Below are 24,876 nucleotides of genomic sequence, written 5' to 3'. Positions count from 1 at the left end.
CCAATGTGCTTCGGTCATATTTAATTAAAATACCATAATAGAAATACTGTGGGCTTAATCTTCCAAGCCAAACTAGTGAAATTTGACATCACCACATTAGTATATTTATCTTGTATCTGAAAATAATGACTCCTTCAAACGATCATACCATTGTTCATAATTCTGCAATAGACTTATTTTGGAAAGTTCTAGTAATTTAAGTTAAATTTAAACCAATTGTTACCAATCCTATACATGTCCATGGAGATACTTGATTATGTCAATAGTTTTGCTATATTTGAATCATGATTTTAATTTATATTTTTTTATCTTCTTAAATATCACAACAATGGAATGAGAATAACAAAAAAATAATTTTTTTAAAATCTTTTTACCTATTATTTTTATATTTCTATCCGTAAAATCATTGACGTTAGGATTAATGGACCTAGATGTTTTACTTTCATAATTATAAATATTTCAATTTAAATTTTCAGGTCTAGAGACCAGGATAATAAGGTATAACTATAGAGAATAAACTATAATTAGTCTAAAAAAATTGATAGTGAATATTTAATTTAAATCGATTGAATATTCGATAAATACTTCTGTGTGGATGACATCTTAATCTAAAAACCATTCAAACTTTCGTAATATGACATCAAAGTCATTATTTAAAACTTCATAGAAGAATAATACTCTTCTAGAATAATTAATATGACATAAAAGTCATTATTTAAAATTTCATAGAAGAATAATTAAAAGACCAACAGAGCGATACTATGAACTTAATCTTCCGAGGGACGTTGTAGATGATCCATTCCCATCCACCACACTATTACATCGATCTTGTATATGAAAATAATGTATCCTTCAAATTTGACCGTTGGAAAGTTCAAGTTTCTGAGTAATGGAAGTTAAATTTAAATCAATTATTACCAATTCTATACATGTACAAGGAGACACATGATTATACTAATAGTTTTGCTATATTTAAATCAATATTTTAGTTTATATATATTTTTTGTATCTTCTTAAATATCGCAACAATAGTATGAGAACAACAAAGAAATTTTTTTTTTATATATATTTTTACCTATTGTTTTTATGTTTTCATCGGTAAGATCGATGACGTTAGGGTAAATGGATCTAAATATTTTACTTTTATAATTATAGGGATTCTAATATAAATTTTTTAGGTCTAGAGACCAGAATAATCTATAATTAATTTTAAAAAAAATTAATAGTCAATATTTAATTTAAATTGAGTAGATATTCGATGGATACATTCATATATAGATGACATCTTAATCTTAAAAAAACATTCAAACTTTCATAGTGACCATTTAAGTGTTTGAAAGAATTCAATACTTCTCCTACTTGGGGGTCAGTAAATTAATATAACATCAAAGTCATTATTTAAAACTTCACGATCGTTCTTTAGTCGATCCTTCCACCCATGTACACCAACTCGATTATCCTCTCTATATAACCAACATGGGACATATTGAATGCACCAAGATTAGAATCCATAATATACAGATTGGCATGTATGCATCTCATATCACATAACATATCAGAAATCATATTCTAGCCTTTCAATTATGTCGAAGTATGCACGACTATTGGCTTCATTTGGTCATATTTTAATTAAAAGACACGCAAAAAGTATGACTTTGATCTTCCAAGCCAAACTAACATTATTTATTGGGTTAATAATAATAATAATTTATTGTTATTATAATTATTTATGCTCCTCCTCTTTTCAAATATGACTTGAGAGCCCATCCAAATTCATTATTTGAAATTTCATCATGACTATCGGATTTTTATTTTGAATGACAATATATTCAAATATTAGTAGTTTCATCTTAAGCCTAAAATGATGTATACAATACAATAAAACGATAAAAATAAAAGCATCGAATCAATCTATTAACATCATGACATTTGGCTTGATACAAATATAAGGTTTTCTCAAGTGAGTGACACACCTACATGTATCTCAAATTTAGCGCAAAATATGATAGTTTTGTTCAAGGCTACGGTCCATAACAAATATAATGTAGTTTAGATTTTGACTTCAAAAATGGATGAGAGAAAATAAATAGTAAAATTATAATTTTTATGATCGTATATTTATATGCTATAATTTATACCATATTAGCACTTGAAATTTATGATGCTATGCTTCTTTTCACAATTTCGATCTCTTTTAAAGAGTATATAAATGTATATATCTACCCTCCTTGTAATGGTCATCCACTTAGAAGAATTTGTTGATTATAAAAGGCTTGTTATGACTTTAAATAATCATGTCCAACATTATTTATCGAATTTACTTTTATGATGATGTCATCATGACTTCAATTGAGTATCTACAATATTTCTCTATTAAGGTATGACTATGACGATGTTATATCATATAAGTTAGTGAAGTACAAGTATTTCTTTATTGTTTTTAATTGATACATCGAGTTCGACTTGTTATTATTACCGGATAGACCCACGGTGTGTTTGAAAGTCACAAATGTTAACAAAGAGACACGTCATATTATTAGTAGTGGCATATAATTGAAAATAGATTTTATTTCACACAACTCAAACAAACACCCAACTTAAACATAGATGCCAATAACAAATAGTTTCATCCTTATTCATCATGGCACACAAAGAGATAGATATTAAACACCCAGCAAGAGTGGCACACATAGAGATAGAAATTAAACACCCTCTACAAGGGTTGGCTAAGCCAGCATCACGTAAACTCCAAAAGCATTGGGATATTCAGTAGTTGGATGACTAAAGAAGCTTTTAATCTCATCATATTTTATAGTAAAAGTGAAAATCTTATAATTTAATTTTTGATATTCATATGATAGTACTATTTTATTATTTTCAAGAGAATGTTATTCCTCAAATCACTTAAAGAATTGAAGAGATTGAATAATAAAATAACATTGATGAATTTCCACATGATGTTGGTATCGTCGCTAATGATCTTATAGAATAAACACAATAGATAGTTTTGAGAATATCTCAAAAGAAAAAAAGATCTGTTATTTTTTTATTATTATGTGGTATATCTATAGGAATCATATTATGACATATTAATCAAATGGATATTTCATTATTTTCATAAGTGATGAAAAATAGTGATTTTGAAAATTGATATAGTGAAGAAAAAAAGAGTTGAAATCAATAAACCAGAATAGTAAATGAGAACTCATCGAATTACCTAATAACTATAAAAGAGTCTATTATATAAACATGACTCAAAGAGTAATAACGAATGATATAAAAATCAGATATTTGGTCAAAATTTTTACTCATAAGGAAAGCATTGATCAAAATGAGATATTTTCTTTAGTTTTTTAAATAAACTTGTTAAGAATTGTCATGACATTAGTAGCTTATTATGATTTGAGTTACATTATTTGAATGTAAAAATAATTTTTTTTTATGAAAATCTAGATTTATATAGATAACTTAAACGATTCGTATAGAAAATTAAAAAAAATAAAATTTGGTATGCAAATTTAGAAAATCCATTATGATATTAAACAAACTTCTACATAATCATGTATAAAGTTTTTTTATACTATTACTTTATTCAAATTTTAAAAAATACTATTGATCAATATTTAGATATGATAATTAGTAGGAGCTAATTTATTATATTGGTCTATATGTAGATAATATTTTTCTTACTAATAGGGATCATGGTTCATTGTACCAAACCAAAAAAAAATTTCACAATGAATTTTAAGATAATTGATATGAATGAGGCATCTTACGTAATTAGTATTGAGATATTTAGTGATAGATATTAAGGATTGCTAGGGTTATCTTAAAAAATATCTATTAATCTAGTCATAGTGTGATTTAATATACAACTTTATTCAACAAATGATTAGATTAAAAATTTTGATCAAACCAAGTGTTTTTAAAATAACATTAAAAAATCTGATAAAGAAAAAATATTTATTATGTATGCGCAATTGAAATTCTATTATGCTCAAGCTTGTATCAAACCATATATCAATTTTGTAGTCAGAATACTGAATATATATTAGAGTTATCTGTTACAAAGAAAATAATATGATATATAGAAGAGACGAAGGATTATATGCTCACATATATGAAAATAGATTAGCTTGGAATAATAGTATTTTCAAATGTTGATTTTATAAATTACCTCTATAATAAGAAGTCCACTTTATATTTTATTATTAAGTAATATATTATTATATTTTTAATAATAAAAGCTGATTTTATGGTATGCTTTGAGGTTACTAATCAAACTTTATGATTGTAAAATTTTATCTCAGGACTTGATATGATCAGACTTAATTGTCAAGTCATTGAAGATAATTTGTGACATATCATAGTAGTTTTTTATATAAGAATAGCAAGTACTCTAGCAATTCTATGCATTATGGTAAAAAATACTTGGTGGTTAAAGAAAAGAGTTTAGAAATAATTAATATCAATTAAAAACATGAGTTATATTATAATTGATTTCTAATTCATTCACTTAAAACTTATAGTCTAAAGCAGTTGTAAAGAATATATTATTATGATTGGGTTTTTGAATAACCCATAAAAGATATGGTGATATATGTTTAAGTAGATATTATAATTGATCTTTTTATTTATGTAATTAAAATTATTTATTTCTGCTATCTTATTTATATTCATGTATGTACATATTATGATTGAATGTGCTAATAGGATTTTGATAAATAGATAAATTATAAGAGACATGTTTTACTATAATAGGAAGGACTAATAGCGTTATGGTATATAGAAGAAAGTATTAAATTTATGACAAACGATCGGTATGACTCACATTAGCAATTAGACTTAATGTGGTATTATTATGTTTATTAGACTTATTTACCTATTTTATAAAATTTATGTGCTTGTGTAAAATATTTTTTCAAAGATTTAGAATCTAATTAATAAAATTATTTTTAAATAATATTTGTTTTATTATGATATGATTTCTTAAGATATGATATTGATGGGAGGGACTCTTTTTATTATAAACTTCATTAATCCTATCAAACTTGATTTATCAAATTTACTTTTGTGACAATCTCATGGCGACTTCAATTGAGTGTTTATGATATTGCTCAATTAAGGTACGACTATGGAGATGTTACAGCATGTAAGCTAGTGAATTTATAGTAGGATGACTTTGAAGTGAGCATGGTAAGTTCGACTTATTATTACCGAATGGGCCAACAATGTGTTGAAAAGTCACAGACGTCACCAATGAGACACATCATAGCATTAATAAGATAGACTTTGTTTCACACTACTCAAACACACACCCAACTCAAACATAGATGCCAGTAACAGACATTGGCATCCTTATTCATCATGGCACACAGAGATAGAGATAGATAGTCAACACCCTCCACAAGGGTTGGCTAAGCCAGCATCACGTAGACTCCAAATGCAGTGAGATACTCTGTAGTTGCTTGTCCGAAGAAGCCCTTAATCTCGTCATATTCTACGTTGACTTCAAAAAAGGTTCCACCCCCACCTCCATATGGACCGTATGTCTTTCCAAGATTGGTGGTAAACGTGAGCTGAGAGACGCATGGAAATTCAGAACAGTCGTATTTGACATACCCAGAAACGGAGGTGAGGTATTCATCTTGCTTGAGAGTAAACTGCAAGGCAATTAGAGCAATGATACATTTAGCGATTTATATATTTGATAGCAAGTATTAGTAGGAGGGAGGGGAAGGCAAAATAATAGATGCATGGATGGATGGATGGAGGTCGGAGAGGCATGCCTGGAATAGTTCACCGCCGGGGCCTCCATATCTGGGAGTTACACGAGTGGTTCCGTCGATGTCGAAGGTTATCTTAATGGAGTTTACGCATGAAGCAGCGCCAATGCTGATGCCAGTGATTTTGTCTGCAGGTTCCATGGCCCAACGAGACTCGTTGTCGCATGGACATTTGCGGACGCCCCCTCTGGCATGCGCGGCCGTCTTGATATGGTTTGAAGCCTGCACCACCATGCATCATCCATCACAAACCACATAGAGTAGAATAGAAACTGCAGTACTACATAATAGATAGGCCTCCATCTAAAGGAAGCAAAGCTATATTCTTTCGGTGGAGGCAGAGTATCTATATAGCGTCTCTCTCACCATCAGCGAGCTTATGAATGAAGGAACTCCTCTCACACCGGATGATATGCAAACACAGTCGACTCGATGGGGGGAGAGAGGATGGATGGGGGGGTATTTATAGAACCGAAAGGTGCATCAAGTTGTCCAATATTTATGTATGAATGGAACTTGTATTACTTAAAGCATTGGATTCATATTGACCAATTATAGGTTGGATTACTTAAAATATGACTTCCAAGTAGTCAATCTCAATCCAAAGTCGGTAGAAATATTATCACTCCATGCTCATCTTCGTTTATAATACGAATGGATTTATAATACGAATGGTTTGCATTAAATCTTTATACGAATGATCCTATCTTCTACGTGTATTAACATCAAGCAGTCTCTCTTTTCTTTTTTTTCTTTCCTTCCTTTTCGGTTCAAACATGACTGTGCGATATCTTAACACCGCCTTCTTACCTTTGAATTCAAACTGGACAAAACAAATAGGGCTGATCATTTTCCACTGCATGCTGATCAGAAGACTCCCGGGAGTATTTTACTATTTTATTTTGATTAAAGAACTTTTACGAATAATACTCTTCTAGTCTTTCATTATGAATTTATGTTTGTCTCGTAGACCAATGTGCTTCGGTCATATTTAATTAAAATACCATAATAGCAATACTGTGGGCTTAATCTTCCAAGCCAAACTGGTGAAATTTGACATTGTAGATGATCCATTTCCATTCACCACACATTAGTATATCTATCTTGTATCTGTAAATAATGAATCTATTATTTCATACTTTTTTAACAGACTCCAAGCCAAACTATTGAAATTTGACATTTTAGATGATCCATTCCCATTCACCACACATTAGTATATCTATCTTGTATCTAAAAACAATGAATCCATTATTTCATACTTTTTTAACAGACTTACTGTTGAAAATTTTAAGTTTCCAGTAGTAATAGAAGTTGAATTTAAACCAATTGTTGCTGATCCGATGGAGATACATGATTATGCCAATAGTTTTACTATATTTGAATCAAGATTTTAGTTTATATTTTTTTGTATCTTATTAAATATCGCAACAACAGTATGAGAACAACAAAGAAATATTTTTTAATTTTTATCTTTTTATCTATTATTTTTATATTTTCATCCGTAAAATCGATAACATTAAGATAATTGATTTAAATTTAACTTCCATTACTCGAAACTTGAACTTTCCAATGAAGGATACATTATTTTCATATACCAGATAGATGTAATAGTGTGGTAGATGGGAATGGATCATCTTCAATGTCGAAGATTAAGCTCATAGTATTGCTTTGCTGTCTTTTAATTAAATATGAACGAAGCCCAATGGTGTAGGAGACAAACATAAATGCATAATGAAAGACTAGAAGAGTATTATTCTTTTATGCATAATTAAATAATGACTTTGATGTCATATTAATTTTAATAATCCCAGCAGGATTAGTATGAAATTCTTTCAAAAAAAGTAAATGGTTTATCTTATGTATCTATTGAATAACCTCAGCAGGATTAGAATGGAATTTTGATGCATAATTCTTTCAACAAAGTAAATGGTTAATTTTAATAACCCCAGTAGGAAAGTTTGGTTTTTATATTAAGATATCATCCATGTATCTATTGAATATCCACTCGATTTAAATTAAATATTGACTATCAATTTTTTTCAAAATAATTATAGATTAATATTAAAATTTCGAAAGTGAAAGATCTAAGTCCATTTACCGTAACATCATCGATTTTACTAACGAAAATATAAAAATAATAGGTAAACAAGTAAAAAAAAAAATTATTATTCTCATACTGTTGTTGTGATATTTAACAAGATAAAAAAATATAAACTAAAATATTGATTTAAATATAGCAAAACTATTGGTATAATCATGTATCTCCATGTAAATTGGTAATAATTAGTTTAAATTCAACTTTTATTACTACTCAAACTTGGACTTTCCAACAGTCCAATTTGAAGGATACATTATTTTCAGGTGCAAGATAGATGTAATAGTTTGGTGGATGGGAATGGATCATATAATATGTCCAATTTCACTAGTTTGGCTTGGAAGATTAAACTCACAGTATTTATTGCTTTGCTGGTCTTTTAATTAAATATGACCAAAGCCCAAATATCAGGAAGACAAACATAAATGCAAAAGACTAGAAGAGTATTATTCTTGTCTGAAGTCTTAAATAATGACTTTGAGGATTAGCATTGAATTCTTCCAAACACGTAAATGGTTATTATGAAAGTTTGAATGTATTTTAGATTAAGATGCCATTCAAACATAGATGTATATTTAAATTAAATATTGACTATCAATTTTTTTTTAAACTAATTATATATTACCTTTGTAGTTAGACCTTCTTATTATATGGTATCTAGATTTCAAAATTTTATATTAAAATTCTTATAATTATAAAAGTAAAACATCTAAGTCAATTTATCCTAATGTTGTCAATTTTATTGATAAAAATATAAAAATAATAGGTAAAAAAATAAAACTTTTTTTTAAAATCTTTCTTTGTTGTTCTCATTCTGTTTTTGCGATATTTAAGAAGATACAAAAAAATATAAACTAAAATCTTGATTCAAATATAGTAAAACTATTGGCATAATCATGTATCTCCATCGAGGATCGGTAACAATCGGTTTAAATTCAACTTACATTACTACTCTGAAACTTGAACTTTCCAACAGTAAGTATGCTAAAAAAGTATGAAATAATAGTATGATCATTTGAAGGATTCATTATTTTCAGATACAATACTAATGTGGTGAATGGGAATGGATCATCTACGATGCCACATTTCACTAGTTTGGCTTGGAAGATTAAGCTCATAGTATTGCTTTTCTGATCTTTTAATTAAATATGACAAACATAAATTCATAATGAAAGACTAGAAGAGTATTGTTCTTACTAGTTCTTTAATAAAAAATAAAATAGTAAAAGACTCCCGGGAATCTTCTGATCAGCTTGAATTAATAGTGGAATCCACATTGGTTCTTAAATTTTTAAAACCATGGAAAACTCTTTCCAGTTCTCTCTCCTCAAAACCATGGAAAACCACAGTGATAAGAGAAAGAGAGATTTGGATTAATCGAAGACCAGCATGGAGTGATAATATTTCTATTGACTTGGAAGTCATATTCTAAGTAATCCAACAGACTTAACTATAAATGGTCATTATGAATCCAAAGCTTTAATTTTTATGTTATCGATGATGTTATCCACACATAAACCTAACTAAAAAGAAGAAAACAGCAAAGAACTCAATCCTCTCGGTTTGAAGTAAAACATTGACTTGGAAGCGGTCCCCTTACTGCTTCTTTCTTTCTGTATTGTTGTTACAAGTTCCATTCATACATAAATATCGGACAACTTCATGCACCTTTTGGTTCTATAAATACCCCCCCATCCATCCTCTCTCCCCCCATCGAGTCGACTGTGTTTGCATATCATCCGGTGTGAGAGGAGTTCCTTCATTCATAAGCTCGCTGATGGTGAGAGAGACGCTATATAGATACTCTGCCTCCACCGAAATAATATAGCTTTGCTTCCTTTAGAGGGAGGCCTATCTATTATGTAGTACTGCAGTTTCTATTCTACTCTATGTGGTTTCTGATGGATGATGCATGGTGTTGCAGGCTTCCAACCTGATCAAGACGGCCGCGCATGCCCGAGGGGGCGTCCGCAAATGTCCATGCGACAACGAGTCTCGTTGGGCCATGGAACCTGCAGACAAAATCACTGGCATCAGCATTGGCGCTGCTTCATGCGTAAACTCCATTAAGATAACCTTCGACATCGACGGAACCACTCGCGTAACTCCCAGATATGGAGGTCCCGGCGGTGAACTATTCCAGGCATGCCTCTCCAACCTCCATGCATCTATTCTTTTGCCTTCCCCTCCCTCCTTCTAATACCTGCTATGAAATATATAAGTCGCTAAATGTATCATCGCTCTAATTGCCTCGCAGTTTACTCTCATGCAAGATGAATACCTCACCTCCGTTTCTGGGTATGTCAAACACGACTGTTCTGAATTTCCATGTGTATCTCAACTCACGTTTACCACCAATCTTGCAAAGACATACGGTCCATATGGAGGTGGGGGTGGAACCTTTTTCGAAGTCAATGTAGAATATGACGAGATTAAGGGCTTCTTTGGCCATGCAACTGAAGAGTATCTCACTGCATTTGGAGTCTACGTGATGCTGGCTTAGCCAATCCTTGTGTGCCATGATGAATAAGGATGCCAATGTCTGTTACTGGCATCTATGTTTGAGTTGGGTGTGTGTTTGAGTAGTGTGAAATAAAGTCTATCTTCTGTCACTACTAATAATGTGATGCGTCTCATTGATAACATTTTCGACTTTTGAACACATCGTAGGCCCATCCGATAATAATAAGTCTAACTCTACATGCCAACTTCTAAGTCACCCTATTATAAACAAGAGGGAAATTCTTGTGCTTCACTAACTTATATGATCTAATATCTGCAAATATGTGCCATAATAGAGCAAATAGATTGTTTCGACCCCTATGCTTCCAACCAACCAAACAAGACACTTCACAGCTTGTACAATTTGTATCTTAAAAAATCATCAAAAAAACATCGATAAACATAATCTAAGAGGGTCATGGACGTGCATCAACAATCCCTTAACACGACAATGAAACCTTCAATAACTCAACTAAAGCTCTAATAACTCAACCAATCCTTTTAACATGCCAATTCGTAAATCTAGTATTGCGATTTTATGCCGCTCCCTCCGAGTCCACTTGATTGTTATTATTCACGATGTAATTTCACATCAAATTTAAATAATAATTTTGGACAGGATCTTATGAAATTTTAAATAATGACTTTAGACCGGCTCTCAAGTCAGATTAAAGGACCACGGATCATAATTATTAATGTTGTTATTCACATTTTCCAAAACTACATGAAGATATATTTAGTTATCAATAATTCTATGTTCAAAAACAAAGAAGGAGAAACAAAGTGGACTTATGTGAGATATTAATGTGGTGGATGTGATATTAATGTGGACTGATCATCTGCAATGTCAAATTTCAGCTTGGCTCGGAAGATTAAACTGATAGTTTTGTTGGTCTTACAATTGAATATGACCCGAGCCCGATGGTCATGGAGATAAAATAAGAGGGAAGTACTATTGCTGATTATCTACAGAATATAAAGATTATCATTGATAACTTAGCCTTGATAGGTCATTCCCTTAGTGATAAACAAGTTGCAGTCCATATCCTCAATGGCCTAGAAGACGAGTACAAGGAATTGGCAGCAGCAATATGGGCATGTGATTCACCGGTGTCCTTCGAAGAACTCTACGACAAGCTGACTTACTTTGAGATATTTCTAAAGTGCGACGACAAACTACCAGGACCATCCATCACAGCTTAAGTCAATCACAAATCTATGAGGAGGGGCAATCCATATAACAAGATTGTCAACAAAGGTTTTACCAAGATGCCTTTTGAACCTATGAGCTTCAACCAAAACATCCCTCCTCTTCATCAACATTCCAATCACAACAACCAAGGTGGCTACTTCAATCATCAGCAGTCCTAGCACCCTCAACACGCAAACCAACAAAGAGTTATTTGCCAACTATGTGATAAAGTCGGTCACTCTGCAAAGGCCTATCGATCTCGACCTAGATTTCTTGCTCAATCACATTGGCCTCAAGCAAATCTCATGACTACTCCAAACACGAATGATCATAATTGGATCGTGGATTCTAACGCATCCCACCACATCACCTCTGATCTCCAGAACTTGTCAATCCATAACAACTATTGTGGAAATGAGGACATCATCATCGATGACGGTAAAAGAATTTCTATTACTCATACTGGTTCCACATTGCTTAATTCACTTACCACAACTTTTACACTCGATGATGTTTTATGTGCACCTTACATTAAACAAAATCTTATTTTCGTTTCTCAATTTTGCAAACAAAATAATACATCCATTGAATTCTTTCCTAACTCTTTTCTTGTCAAGGATTTGAGCACGGGGGGTATCCTTGATCTAAGGTCAGAATAAAGATAATGTTTATGAATGACTGTTAGTTCCACAAAAAAAATTGCCCATTGCTTACTCCTCAGTTGCAGCTCCAATTGATGTGTGGCATCGTCATCTCGATCATCCTCTCTCTCTATCCAAAATAAATTACTCTCTTGTTATTCTCTTCCAACTCTGACAAACAATAGCATTCTCACTTATTGTGATACGTGTCTCAATAATAAAAGTCAGACTTCCTTTTGATACTTCCTCCATATCATGTTCTAAACCATTTGAAATTAGTTATACTGATATTTGGGGCCTTGCTCCCGTCACTTCTTTTGATAAATTTAGATTTTATGTTATTTTTATAGACTATTTTACTAAGTACACATAGATATACCCTCTTCGTCATAAATAAGAAGTTTCAACAATCTTCACCAACTTTAAAAAGCTGGTTGCAAACTTCTTTCAGTCTACAATTAAAACAGTCTACTCTGATGGTGGAGGTGAATATCAAGCCCTCACATCCTATCTCTCTGCCTGTGGCATCCAACACCTTAAGTCACCTCTACACACTCTTCAACTAGTAGGCTCTGCTGAACGCAAACATCGATATATCGTAGAAACTGGTCTCACACTTCTACATCAAGCCTCCATGCCAACAACCTTTTGGTCTATCGCCTTTCAAGCTGCCGTCTATCTTATTAATAGTCTGTTCACTCCAATTCTCCAATACCAGTCTCCATTTGAAAAATTATTTTTTAAATCTCCAAACCTTCAAAAACTTAAAATATTTAGTTGTTTATGTTATCCATGGACTACGTCCCTATGCCCCACACAAGATAGCGCCAAGATGTAAACCTTGCATCTTCATAGGATATTCTCTTGAACATAATGCCTTTTGGTGCTACGAACCAAAAACTCAAAAAGTCTTTATTTCACGTTATGGTGTTTTTGTGGAGTCTGCCTTTCTATTTCAAAACCATGAGTCTTCTCCCATACAGGCCACTCTAACAACTATACATCATTGGAGTATTCTATCAATCCCCTCAAACAAACTTCTTCCCACACCATCCAGTCCTTTTCTTCAAGATCCACACTCTTTTATTCTCCCGGTTCAACAGCTCCCCACTCCCTTCATTCCTTCTCTTCCTTCTTCACAAGCCTCCCCTACTACTAAAGTAATATCCTCAGAAATACAATAACCTTCTTTATCTAGTGCCACTGATATACTTCAGCCTATCCCGACCCCTGTTGACGCATCTCCACCACCCATACCAATAACACAACTTACAGTTCCTAGACATCTAATGACACCACGCTCAAAAAGTGGTATCTTTAAACCACGTTAGGTTCTCGACCTGCATGCTATCACCAAATCCTCTCCCGAGACCAATGAACCCACCACAATTACTCAAGTCCAAAAATCTCCTCACTAGCGTAAAGCCATGTGTGAAGAATATGATGCTCTACTCCATAACTCCATATGGACTCTTGTACCTTTTCATCCTACACAAAACATCATCGGGTGTAAATGGGTCTTCCGAATTAAACGGAACCCCAACAGGTCCATTGCTCGATATAAAGCACGATTAGTAGTCAAATGGTTTCATCAATGATCTGGAGTTGACTTCACAAAGACTTTTAGTCCTATAGTTAAACCCACAACAATTCGCCTTATTCTAAGTTTGGCTATCTCCAAAGGCTGGCATTTACGACAACTGGATATTAACAATGCCTTTTTATAGGGGACTCTAACTGAAGATGTCTTTATGCAGCAACCCCTTAGCTTTGTTCATCACCAGTATCCGAGACATGTCTGCAAATTACAAAAAGTCATTTATGGACTCCATCAAGCTCCAAGAGCTTGGTATATTGAACTTGGATCGTTTTTTATATCAACTGGCTTCATCAACTCCAAGTCTGATATCTCTTTATTCCTACGACAATAACATGGAAATACAATATATCTTCTAGTATATGTAGATGATATTATTGTTATAGGCAATGATCCCTTGGAAATTCAAACATTTTTAAAGCAATTGGTCGATTGATTCTCCCTCAAGGATTTAGGACCCTTGAGCTACTTTCAGGGAGTGGAAGCAACATTTACATCCTCAGATCTCCTCCTCTCACAGAGAAAGTATATTCGTGAGAGATAGTATATTCAAGATTTATTATAAAAGACAAATATGCAGGATGCAAAAGAAGTTACTAATCCTCTCTCTACTAATAAATCACTCAAATTATATGTGATGGCAGCCCTACCACGGACTCAACTCAATACTGACATGTACTTGGCTCCTTACAGTACTTGGCTCTCACCCGTTCAGATATCTCATTTGCAGTCAATAAATTATCTCAATACATGCACCATCCTTCTGCTATGCGTTGGTCTACGGTTAAATGAATTTTGTGGTATCTTAAAGACACCCTTAATCATGGTCTCTTTTTCTACAAAACCACTCCACTTTATCTCCATGTCTTTGTTGATGCTGATTGGGCGGGACACTTTGATGATAGAACCACCACGTCAGGGTATATCGTCTTTCTTGGGTCTAATCCAATTAGTTGGAGTTCTAAGAAGCAAAAGATAGTGGCTCGGTCTACAACTGAAGCTAAATATCATTCTATTGCTACCGCTGCTACTAAACTCAATTGGGTCACAAATCTCCTCAAGGAACTCAAAGTCAGCTCTACCCATACTCCTACAATATATTATGACAATGTTGGAGCTATCTACTTATGTGTCAATCCAGTGTTCTACTCACGCATGAAACATATTACCATCGACCTTCACTTCGTGCAAAATCAAGTTGTCAGACATCAATTTCGTGTCTCTCATGTCCATACGACTAATCAACTAGTAGACTCACTCACGAAGCCTCTAGCCCGCAAACTATTTTTGTTGTATCGGTCCAAAATCGATATTAGCTCGATCTTGCCGGGGGCATAATAATAGAGAGATTTTCTCAACTGCATGAGGAAATCTCTCTGCTCTTTCATCATGTATAAATAGACTTCATATAATACTAATTGAAATGTGCTTTTCTCTTTTCCTTTACAATTTCATTCTTCATTCTCTTATTTTATTGATTGTATTTCTAATAATAAGTGTCAAATTCACGAGGAAACAAACCTCTTTGCAACAAGACAGTTTTCATCATCAGATTGGATCTTATTAACAACCCCTAAAGATTCTCTTGAAGGTAAGTCTATCGGATCCCAAGTGTGAGTTTTGGTGAATGCATCATGTTCTTCATCAGTATCCTTTTTAATTGAGTCAAAGGTTCATATGCCTTTTCAGAATGATGAAGAATACTGGTATGAGAATTTATCTTGAAAGGAGCCGTAGTTGGACTATCGAATTGATGGGTGTTGAGATCTCCTCAACTATGTTGAAGAGACGTCGTAAATCTATCGAGGAAAATCCTTCTCTGTTGAGAAAAACTCTTTCTAACATGTATAAATAGGGAGTATTGTATTGTTTCAACTCAATGTATTCTTCTCATTTGTATTTTATTTCTATCAAATTCTTCTAGACATTGTCACTAAAACTCCGTAATTGTCATATACTAATAACTTATTCAGGTCTTCTTACAAGAGAGAAAGAGAGGAAATTTAAAAAAAGAATTTATTTATTTATTTTTCTTTGTTATTCTCATACTGTTGTTGTAATGATATTTACGAAGATAAAGAAAATATCGACTAAAATATTAATTCAAATATAAGAAAACTATTGGCATAATCATGTATCTATAAGTCCATGTAACAATTGGCTTAAATTCAAACTTTGATTAGATTACTATTCGAATCTAGAACTTTCCAACATTCAAGTCTGTCGAAAAATTGTGGATGTGGGAATGTATCATCTACAAAGTCAAATTTCACAAGCTTGGCTTGGAAGATTAAGCTCATCGTATTGCTTGCTGGTCTTGGGATACAAACATAAATGCATAATGAAAGAGTAGAAGAGTATTATTCTCACTAGTTCTTTAATAAAAATAAAATAGTAAAAGACTCCCGGGAGTCTTCTGATCAGCTTGAATTCATAATGAAATCCACATTGGTTCTAGAATATTAATGCCTCTCACCCACTTCTCTCTCTTTCCAGTTCTCTCTCTTCAAAACCATGGAAAACCACAGTGATAAGAGAAAGAGAGATTTGGATTAATGGAAGACTGGCATGGAGTGATAATATTTCTATTGACTTGGAAGTCATATTTTAATAATCCAACAGACTTAACTATAAATGGTCAATATGAATCCAATGCTTAAATTTTTAGGATGAGATAGAGTTTTCATTGTAAAAATAAAAATCATGATTATTCTACTGTTCTATGAAAAATTTTAATGTTTAAAATTAAAATTAAATAATGATAGATTAAATATATGATGCATACTTGTCAATGTCATTCAGAAAATCTTTATCTGGGTTGTAGGTGTGTCATTGTTGAATCCGAAAAATATAATGATGCCAATTTATAAGAAGAACTAGATCATCTTCTTCTTTCTTCTCATCTTTCATAAAATCACTATAAACAATGAATTATGAATGAAACAAACATGACTCCTGGGAACCTTTTACTTTTTCTTATTTTTATTAAAGGACCAGTAAGAATAATATTCTAATCTTCCATAACAAAATGTTCATTATGCATTTAATTAAAAGACCATCGGGCTCGGGTCATATTCAATTGTAAGACCAGCATGATAGAAGATAAGATTTTCCTAACTATATGAGGAAATTTCTCATTCTGTTGAGAAAAATCCTCTATTCTGTTAGGGAAATCCTCCCTCCTAATTTGTATAAATAGGAGAAGGAACATGTTAATAGATTCAAGCTAAAGCTATTTCATTTCTACAATAAAGCTTCTTCAATTATTGTTTTTATCTTCTATTATTTCTATCATGGTATTTATTGTTTTTATCTTCTATTATTTCTATCATGGTATCAGAGCCGCTTGTCTAGAGCAAGCTCTCTTCTCGCTGCCAATTCATCATTGGTGTTGTCATTCTGCGAAGCGTCCGTTCACTTCCGCTACGACATCTCTAGTGCTGCTCATCAGCACTGCCCCACCTTTCTTCCTCGTTGTAGCTATTTTCCTTCCTCTTTTGCTACAGCTTCCTCTTCTGCTACAGCTTCCTCCTCTGTTGCAGTTTCCTCCATTGCTGTACTAGCATCACTGCAATATTGCTGTAGATTTCTTCTCTACCGTCGCAGCCGTCGTAATCGCAACCATGACCAACGTCATTGAGAAAAGCGAAGCTTCGCTCTTACCTTTGGCCAGCGACCAACATCGCTGAGAAAAGTGAAGCTTCACCCTTTGGCTAGCGACCAATGCCATTGCATTCCTAAGAGGCTCCGTGGTCAATCCTCATCTTCCTCACCGCGGTAGTCTTCGTTGATCTGTCAATATTCGACAAACTTAAGGAGAATGAAGGGAACGCTTGTGCCATCACAGCAACAGCAATCGCAACAGCAGCAGTAGCGATCTACACTTATCTTACTCATGAAGCCTCTCGCTTGTAAACAATTCTTTGCATCGATCCAAGATTGGTATCCTTGTCAGGAGCACCATCTTGCGGGGGCATGATAGAAGATAAGATTTTCCTAACTATATGAGGAAATTTCTCATTCTGTCGAGGAAAATCCTCTATTCTGTTAGGGAAATCCTCCCTCAGAATGAACATGTTAATAGATTCAAGCTAAAGCTATTTCATTTCTACAATAAAGCTTCTTCAATTATTGTTTTTATCTTCTATTATTTCTATCATGGTATTTATTGTTTTTATCTTCTATTATTTCTATCACAGCAAACCTATGAGTTTAATCTTCCCAGCCAAGCTGAAATTTGACTGTGCCGATGATCAGTCCACATTAATATCACATCCACCACATTAATATCTCACATCAGTCCACTTTGTTTCTCCTTCTTTGTTTTGGAACTTAGAATTACTGATAACTAAATATATCACCCTTATTCACATCTTCATGTAGTTTTAGAAGATGTGAATAATAACAATAATAGTTATGCTCCATGGTCCTTTAATCTGACTTGAGAGCCTGTCTAAAGTCAATATTTGAAATTTCATGAGAACCTATCCAAAATCATTATTTAAATCTGACATGAAATTTCATCGTGAATAATAACAATCAATTGATTAAACAATCAAGTGGACTCGGAGGGAGTGGCATAAAATCGCAATACTAGATTTACGAATTGGCATGTTAAAAGGATTGGTTGAGTTATTAGAGCTTTAGTTGAGTTATTGAAGGTTCCGTTGTCGTGTCAAGGGATCGTTAATGCACGTCCATGACCCTCTTAGATTATGGTTATCGATGTTTTTTTGATGATTTTTTAAGATACAAATTGTACAAGCTGTGAAGTGTCATGTTTGGTTGCTTGGAAGCATAGGGGTCAAAACAATCTATTTGCTCTATTATGGCAAATATTTGTAGATATTGGATCATATAAGTTAGTGAAGCACAAGAATTTCCTTCATGTTTATAATAGGGTGAATTAGAAGTTGGCATGTAGAGTTAGACTTATTATTGTCGGATGGGCCTCCGATGCGTTCAAAAGTAAAAAATGTTATCAATGAGACGCGTCATATTATTAGTAGTGACAGAAGATAGACTTTATTTCACACTACTCAAACACACATCCAACTCAAACATAGATGCCAGTAACAGACATTGGCATCCTTATTCATCATGGCACACATTGGTTGGCTAAGCCAGCATCACGTAGACTCCAAATTCAGTGAGATACTCTGTAGTTGCTTGTCCGAAGAAACCCTTAATCTCGTCATATTCTACGTTGACTTCAAAAAAGGTTCCACCCCCACCTCCATATGGACCGTATGTCTTTCCAAGATTGGTGGTAAACGTGAGCTGAGAGACGCATGGAAATTCAGAACAGTCGTATTTGACATACCCAGAAACGGAGGTGAGGTATTCATCTTGCATGAGAGTAAACTGCAAGGCAATTAGAGCGATGATACATTTAGCGATTTATATATTTGATAGCAGGTATTAGTAGGAGGGAGGGGAAGGCAAAATAATAGATGCATGGATGGATGGATGGAGGTCGGAGAGGCATGCCTGGAATAGTTCACCGCCGGGGCCTCCATATCTGGGAGTTACGCGAGTGGTTCCGTCGATGTCGAAGGTTATCTTAATGGAGTTTACGCATGAAGCAGCGCCAATGCTGATGCCAGTGATTTTGTCTGCAGGTTCCATGGCCCAACGAGACTCGTTGTCGCATGGACATTTGCGGACGCCCCCTCGGGCATGCGCGGCCGTCTTGATATGGTTTGAAGCCTGCACCACCATGCATCATCCATCACAAACCACATAGAGTAGAATAGAAACTGCAGTACTACATAATAGATAGGCCTCCATCTAAAGGAAGCAAAGCTATATTCCTTCGGTGGATGCAGAATATCTACATAGCGTCTCTCTCACCATCAGCGAGCTTATGAAGGAAGGAAGGAACTCCTCTCACACCGGATGATATGCAAACACAGTCGACTCGATGGGGGGAGAGAGGATGGATGGATAGGGGGGTATTTATAGAACCAAAAGGTGCATCAAGTTGTCCAATATTTATGTATGAATGGAACTTGTATTACTTAAAGCATTGGATTCATATTGACCAATTATAGGTTGGATTACTTAAAATATGACTTCCAAGTAGTCAATCTCAATCCAAAGTCGGTAGAAATATTATCACTCCATGCTCATCTTCGTTTATAATACGAATGGTTTGCATTAAATCTTTATACGAATGATCCTATCTTCTACGTGTATTAACATCAAGCAGTCTCTCTTTTCTTCTTTTTCTTTTCTTCCTTTTCGGTTCAAACATGACTGTGCGATATCTTAACACCGCCTTCTTACCTTTGAATTCAAACTGGACAAAACAAATAGGGCTGATCATTTTCCACTGCATGCTGATCAGAAGACTCCCGGGAGTATTTTACTATTTTATTTTGATTAAAGAACTTTTACGAATAATACTCTTCTAGTCTTTCATTATGAATTTATGTTTGTCTCGTAGACCAATGTGCTTCGGTCATATTTAATTAAAATACCATAATAGAAATACTGTGGGCTTAATCTTCCAAGCCAAACTAGTGAAATTTGACATCACCACATTAGTATATTTATCTTGTATCTGAAAATAATGACTCCTTCAAACGATCATACCATTGTTCATAATTCTGCAATAGACTTATTTTGGAAAGTTCTAGTAATGTAAGTTAAATTTAAACCAATTGTTACCAATCCTATACATGTCCATGGAGATACTTGATTATGTCAATAGTTTTGCTATATTTGAATCATGATTTTAATTTATATTTTTTTATCTTCTTAAATATCACAACAATGGAATGAGAATAACAAAAAAATAATTTTTTTAAAATCTTTTTACCTATTATTTTTATATTTCTATCCGTAAAATCATTGACGTTAGGATTAATGGACCTAGATGTTTTACTTTCATAATTATAAATATTTCAATTTAAATTTTCAGGTCTAGAGACCAGGATAATAAGGTATAACTATAGAGAATAAACTATAATTAGTCTAAAAAAATTGATAGTGAATATTTAATTTAAATCGATTGAATATTCGATAAATACTTCTGTGTGGATGACATCTTAATCTAAAAACCATTCAAACTTTCGTAATATGACATCAAAGTCATTATTTAAAACTTCATAGAAGAATAATACTCTTCTAGAATAATTAATATGACATAAAAGTCATTATTTAAAATTTCATAGAAGAATAATTAAAAGACCAACAGAGCGATACTATGAACTTAATCTTCCGAGGGACGTTGTAGATGATCCATTCCCATCCACCACACTATTACATCGATCTTGTATATGAAAATAATGTATCCTTCAAATTTGACCGTTGGAAAGTTCAAGTTTCTGAGTAATGGAAGTTAAATTTAAATCAATTATTACCAATTCTATACATGTACAAGGAGACACATGATTATACTAATAGTTTTGCTATATTTAAATCAATATTTTAGTTTATATATATTTTTTGTATCTTCTTAAATATCGCAACAATAGTATGAGAACAACAAAGAAATTTTTTTTTTATATATATTTTTACCTATTGTTTTTATGTTTTCATCGGTAAGATCGATGACGTTAGGGTAAATGGATCTAAATATTTTACTTTTATAATTATAGGGATTCTAATATAAATTTTTTAGGTCTAGAGACCAGAATAATCTATAATTAATTTTAAAAAAAATTAATAGTCAATATTTAATTTAAATTGAGTAGATATTCGATGGATACATTCATATATAGATGACATCTTAATCTTAAAAAAACATTCAAACTTTCATAGTGACCATTTAAGTGTTTGAAAGAATTCAATACTTCTCCTACTTGGGGGTCAGTAAATTAATATAACATCAAAGTCATTATTTAAAACTTCACGATCGTTCTTTAGTCGATCCTTCCACCCATGTACACCAACTCGATTATCCTCTCTATATAACCAACATGGGACATATTGAATGCACCAAGATTAGAATCCATAATATACAGATTGGCATGTATGCATCTCATATCACATAACATATCAGAAATCATATTCTAGCCTTTCAATTATGTCGAAGTATGCACGACTATTGGCTTCATTTGGTCATATTTTAATTAAAAGACACGCAAAAAGTATGACTTTGATCTTCCAAGCCAAACTAACATTATTTATTGGGTTAATAATAATAATAATAATAATAATAATAATTTATTGTTATTATAATTATTTATGCTCCTCCTCTTTTCAAATATGACTTGAGAGCCCATCCAAATTCATTATTTGAAATTTCATCATGACTATCGGATTTTTATTTTGAATGACAATATATTCAAATATTAGTAGTTTCATCTTAAGCCTAAAATGATGTATACAATACAATAAAACGATAAAAATAAAAGCATCGAATCAATCTATTAACATCATGACATTTGGCTTGATACAAATATAAGGTTTTCTCAAGTGAGTGACACACCTACATGTATCTCAAATTTAGCGCAAAATATGATAGTTTTGTTCAAGGCTACGGTCCATAACAAATATAATGTAGTTTAGATTTTGACTTCAAAAATGGATGAGAGAAAATAAATAGTAAAATTATAATTTTTATGATCGTATATTTATATGCTATAATTTATACCATATTAGCACTTGAAATTTATGATGCTATGCTTCTTTTCACAATTTCGATCTCTTTTAAAGAGTATATAAATGTATATATCTACCCTCCTTGTAATGGTCATCCACTTAGAAGAATTTGTTGATTATAAAAGGCTTGTTATGACTTTAAATAATCATGTCCAACATTATTTATCGAATTTACTTTTATGATGATGTCATCATGACTTCAATTGAGTATCTACAATATTTCTCTATTAAGGTATGACTATGACGATGTTATATCATATAAGTTAGTGAAGTACAAGTATTTCTTTATTGTTTTTAATTGATACATCGAGTTCGACTTGTTATTATTACCGGATAGACCCACGGTGTGTTTGAAAGTCACAAATGTTAACAAAGAGACACGTCATATTATTAGTAGTGGCATATAATTGAAAATAGATTTTATTTCACACAACTCAAACAAACACCCAACTTAAACATAGATGCCAATAACAAATAGTTTCATCCTTATTCATCATGGCACACAAAGAGATAGATATTAAACACCCAGCAAGAGTGGCACACATAGAGATAGAAATTAAACACCCTCTACAAGGGTTGGCTAAGCCAGCATCACGTAAACTCCAAAAGCATTGGGATATTCAGTAGTTGGATGACTAAAGAAGCTTTTAATCTCATCATATTTTATAGTAAAAGTGAAAATCTTATAATTTAATTTTTGATATTCATATGATAGTACTATTTTATTATTTTCAAGAGAATGTTATTCCTCAAATCACTTAAAGAATTGAAGAGATTGAATAATAAAATAACATTGATGAATTTCCACATGATGTTGGTATCGTCGCTAATGATCTTATAGAATAAACACAATAGATAGTTTTGAGAATATCTCAAAAGAAAAAAAGATCTGTTATTTTTTTATTATTATGTGGTATATCTATAGGAATCATATTATGACATATTAATCAAATGGATATTTCATTATTTTCATAAGTGATGAAAAATAGTGATTTTGAAAATTGATATAGTGAAGAAAAAAAGAGTTGAAATCCATAAACCAGAATAGTAAATGAGAACTCATCGAATTACCTAATAACTATAAAAGAGTCTATTATATAAACATGACTCAAAGAGTAATAACGAATGATATAAAAATCAGATATTTGGTCAAAATTTTTACTCATAAGGAAAGCATTGATCAAAATGAGATATTTTCTTTAGTTTTTTAAATAAACTTGTTAAGAATTGTCATGACATTAGTAGCTTATTATGATTTGAGTTACATTATTTGAATGTAAAAATAATTTTTTTTTATGAAAATCTAGATTTATATAGATAACTTAAACGATTCGTATAGAAAATTAAAAAAAATAAAATTTGGTATGCAAATTTAGAAAATCCATTATGATATTAAACAAACTTCTACATAATCATGTATAAAGTTTTTTTATACTATTACTTTATTCAAATTTTAAAAAATACTATTGATCAATATTTAGATATGATAATTAGTAGGAGCTAATTTATTATATTGGTCTATATGTAGATAATATTTTTCTTACTAATAGGGATCATGGTTCATTGTACCAAACCAAAAAAAAATTTCACAATGAATTTTAAGATAATTGATATGAATGAGGCATCCTACGTAATTAGTATTGAGATATTTAGTGATAGATATTAAGGATTGCTAGGTTATCTTAAAAAATATCTATTAATCTAGTCATAGTGTGATTTAATATACAACTTTATTCAACAAATGATTAGATTAAAAATTTTGATCAAACCAAGTGTTTTTAAAATAACATTAAAAAATCTGATAAAGAAAAAATATTTATTATGTATGCGCAATTGAAATTCTATTATGCTCAAGCTTGTATCAAACTATATATCAATTTTGTAGTCAGAATACTGAATATATATTAGAGTTATCTGTTACAAAGAAAATAATATGATATATAGAAGAGACGAAGGATTATATGCTCACATATATGAAAATAGATTAGCTTGGAATAATAGTATTTTCAAATGTTGATTTTATAAATTACCTCTATATTAAGAAGTCCACTTTATATTTTATTATTAAGTAATATATTATTATATTTTTAATAATAAAAGCTGATTTTATGGTATGCTTTGAGGTTACTAATCAAACTTTATGATTGTAAAATTTTATCTCAGGACTTGATATGATCAGACTTAATTATCAAATCATTGAAGATAATTTGTGACATATCATAGTAGTTTTTTATATAAGAATAGCAAGTACTCTAGCAATTCTATGCATTATGGTAAAAAATACTTGGTGGTTAAAGAAAAGAGTTTAGAAATAATTAATATCAATTAAAAACATGAGTTATATTATAATTGATTTCTAATTCATTCACTTAAAACTTATAGTCTAAAGCAGTTGTAAAGAATATATTATTATGATTGGGTTTTTGAATAACCCATAAAAGATATGGTGATAT

At 32.0% G+C, this 24,876-nt stretch overlaps 2 protein-coding genes and 1 long non-coding RNA gene across 3 annotated transcripts; 1 reads left to right on the top strand and 2 right to left on the bottom strand.

Annotated features, from left to right (window-relative positions):
* Positions 1-5,253: 5,253 nt before the first annotated feature.
* Positions 5,254-6,254, bottom strand: LOC135621941 (jacalin-related lectin 3-like). Its single transcript, XM_065123573.1, has 3 exons — positions 6,153-6,254; positions 5,790-6,008; positions 5,254-5,663 (listed from the first exon to the last, which is right to left on the bottom strand). Exons 1-3 carry the CDS (start codon positions 6,153-6,155, stop codon positions 5,418-5,420), a joined length of 468 nt encoding a protein of 155 aa, XP_064979645.1. The 5' UTR covers positions 6,156-6,254; the 3' UTR covers positions 5,254-5,417.
* Positions 6,255-9,575: 3,321 nt separating this feature from the next.
* LOC135622127 (jacalin-related lectin 3-like) lies at positions 9,576-10,493 on the top strand. The gene is made up of 3 exons (XM_065123771.1): positions 9,576-9,661; positions 9,806-10,024; positions 10,139-10,493. Exons 1-3 carry the CDS (start codon positions 9,659-9,661, stop codon positions 10,382-10,384), a joined length of 468 nt encoding a protein of 155 aa, XP_064979843.1. The 5' UTR covers positions 9,576-9,658; the 3' UTR covers positions 10,385-10,493.
* An 8,319-nt stretch (positions 10,494-18,812) lies between these two features.
* Positions 18,813-19,751, bottom strand: LOC135622185 (uncharacterized). The gene is made up of 3 exons (XR_010491002.1): positions 19,667-19,751; positions 19,304-19,522; positions 18,813-19,177 (listed from the first exon to the last, which is right to left on the bottom strand). It is a non-coding gene; the product is annotated as an uncharacterized LOC135622185 (long non-coding RNA).
* Between the last annotated feature and the right edge of the window lie 5,125 nt (positions 19,752-24,876).

The sequence above is a fragment of the Musa acuminata genome, chromosome BXJ2-9, assembly GCF_036884655.1.
Source record: "Musa acuminata AAA Group cultivar baxijiao chromosome BXJ2-9, Cavendish_Baxijiao_AAA, whole genome shotgun sequence".
Taxonomy (NCBI): domain Eukaryota; kingdom Viridiplantae; phylum Streptophyta; class Magnoliopsida; order Zingiberales; family Musaceae; genus Musa; species Musa acuminata.
This window is presented reverse-complemented; position numbering and strand designations above follow the sequence as displayed.

Excerpts from the sequence above, each read along its gene's own strand:
- LOC135621941 (XM_065123573.1), bottom strand. Across the intron at positions 5,664-5,789 it reads CCGGCGGTGAACTATTCCAG|TTTACTCTCAAGCAAGATGA; the intron begins GCATGCCTCTCC and ends ATTGCCTTGCAG.
- LOC135622127 (XM_065123771.1), top strand. Across the intron at positions 10,025-10,138 it reads CCGGCGGTGAACTATTCCAG|TTTACTCTCATGCAAGATGA; the intron begins GCATGCCTCTCC and ends ATTGCCTCGCAG.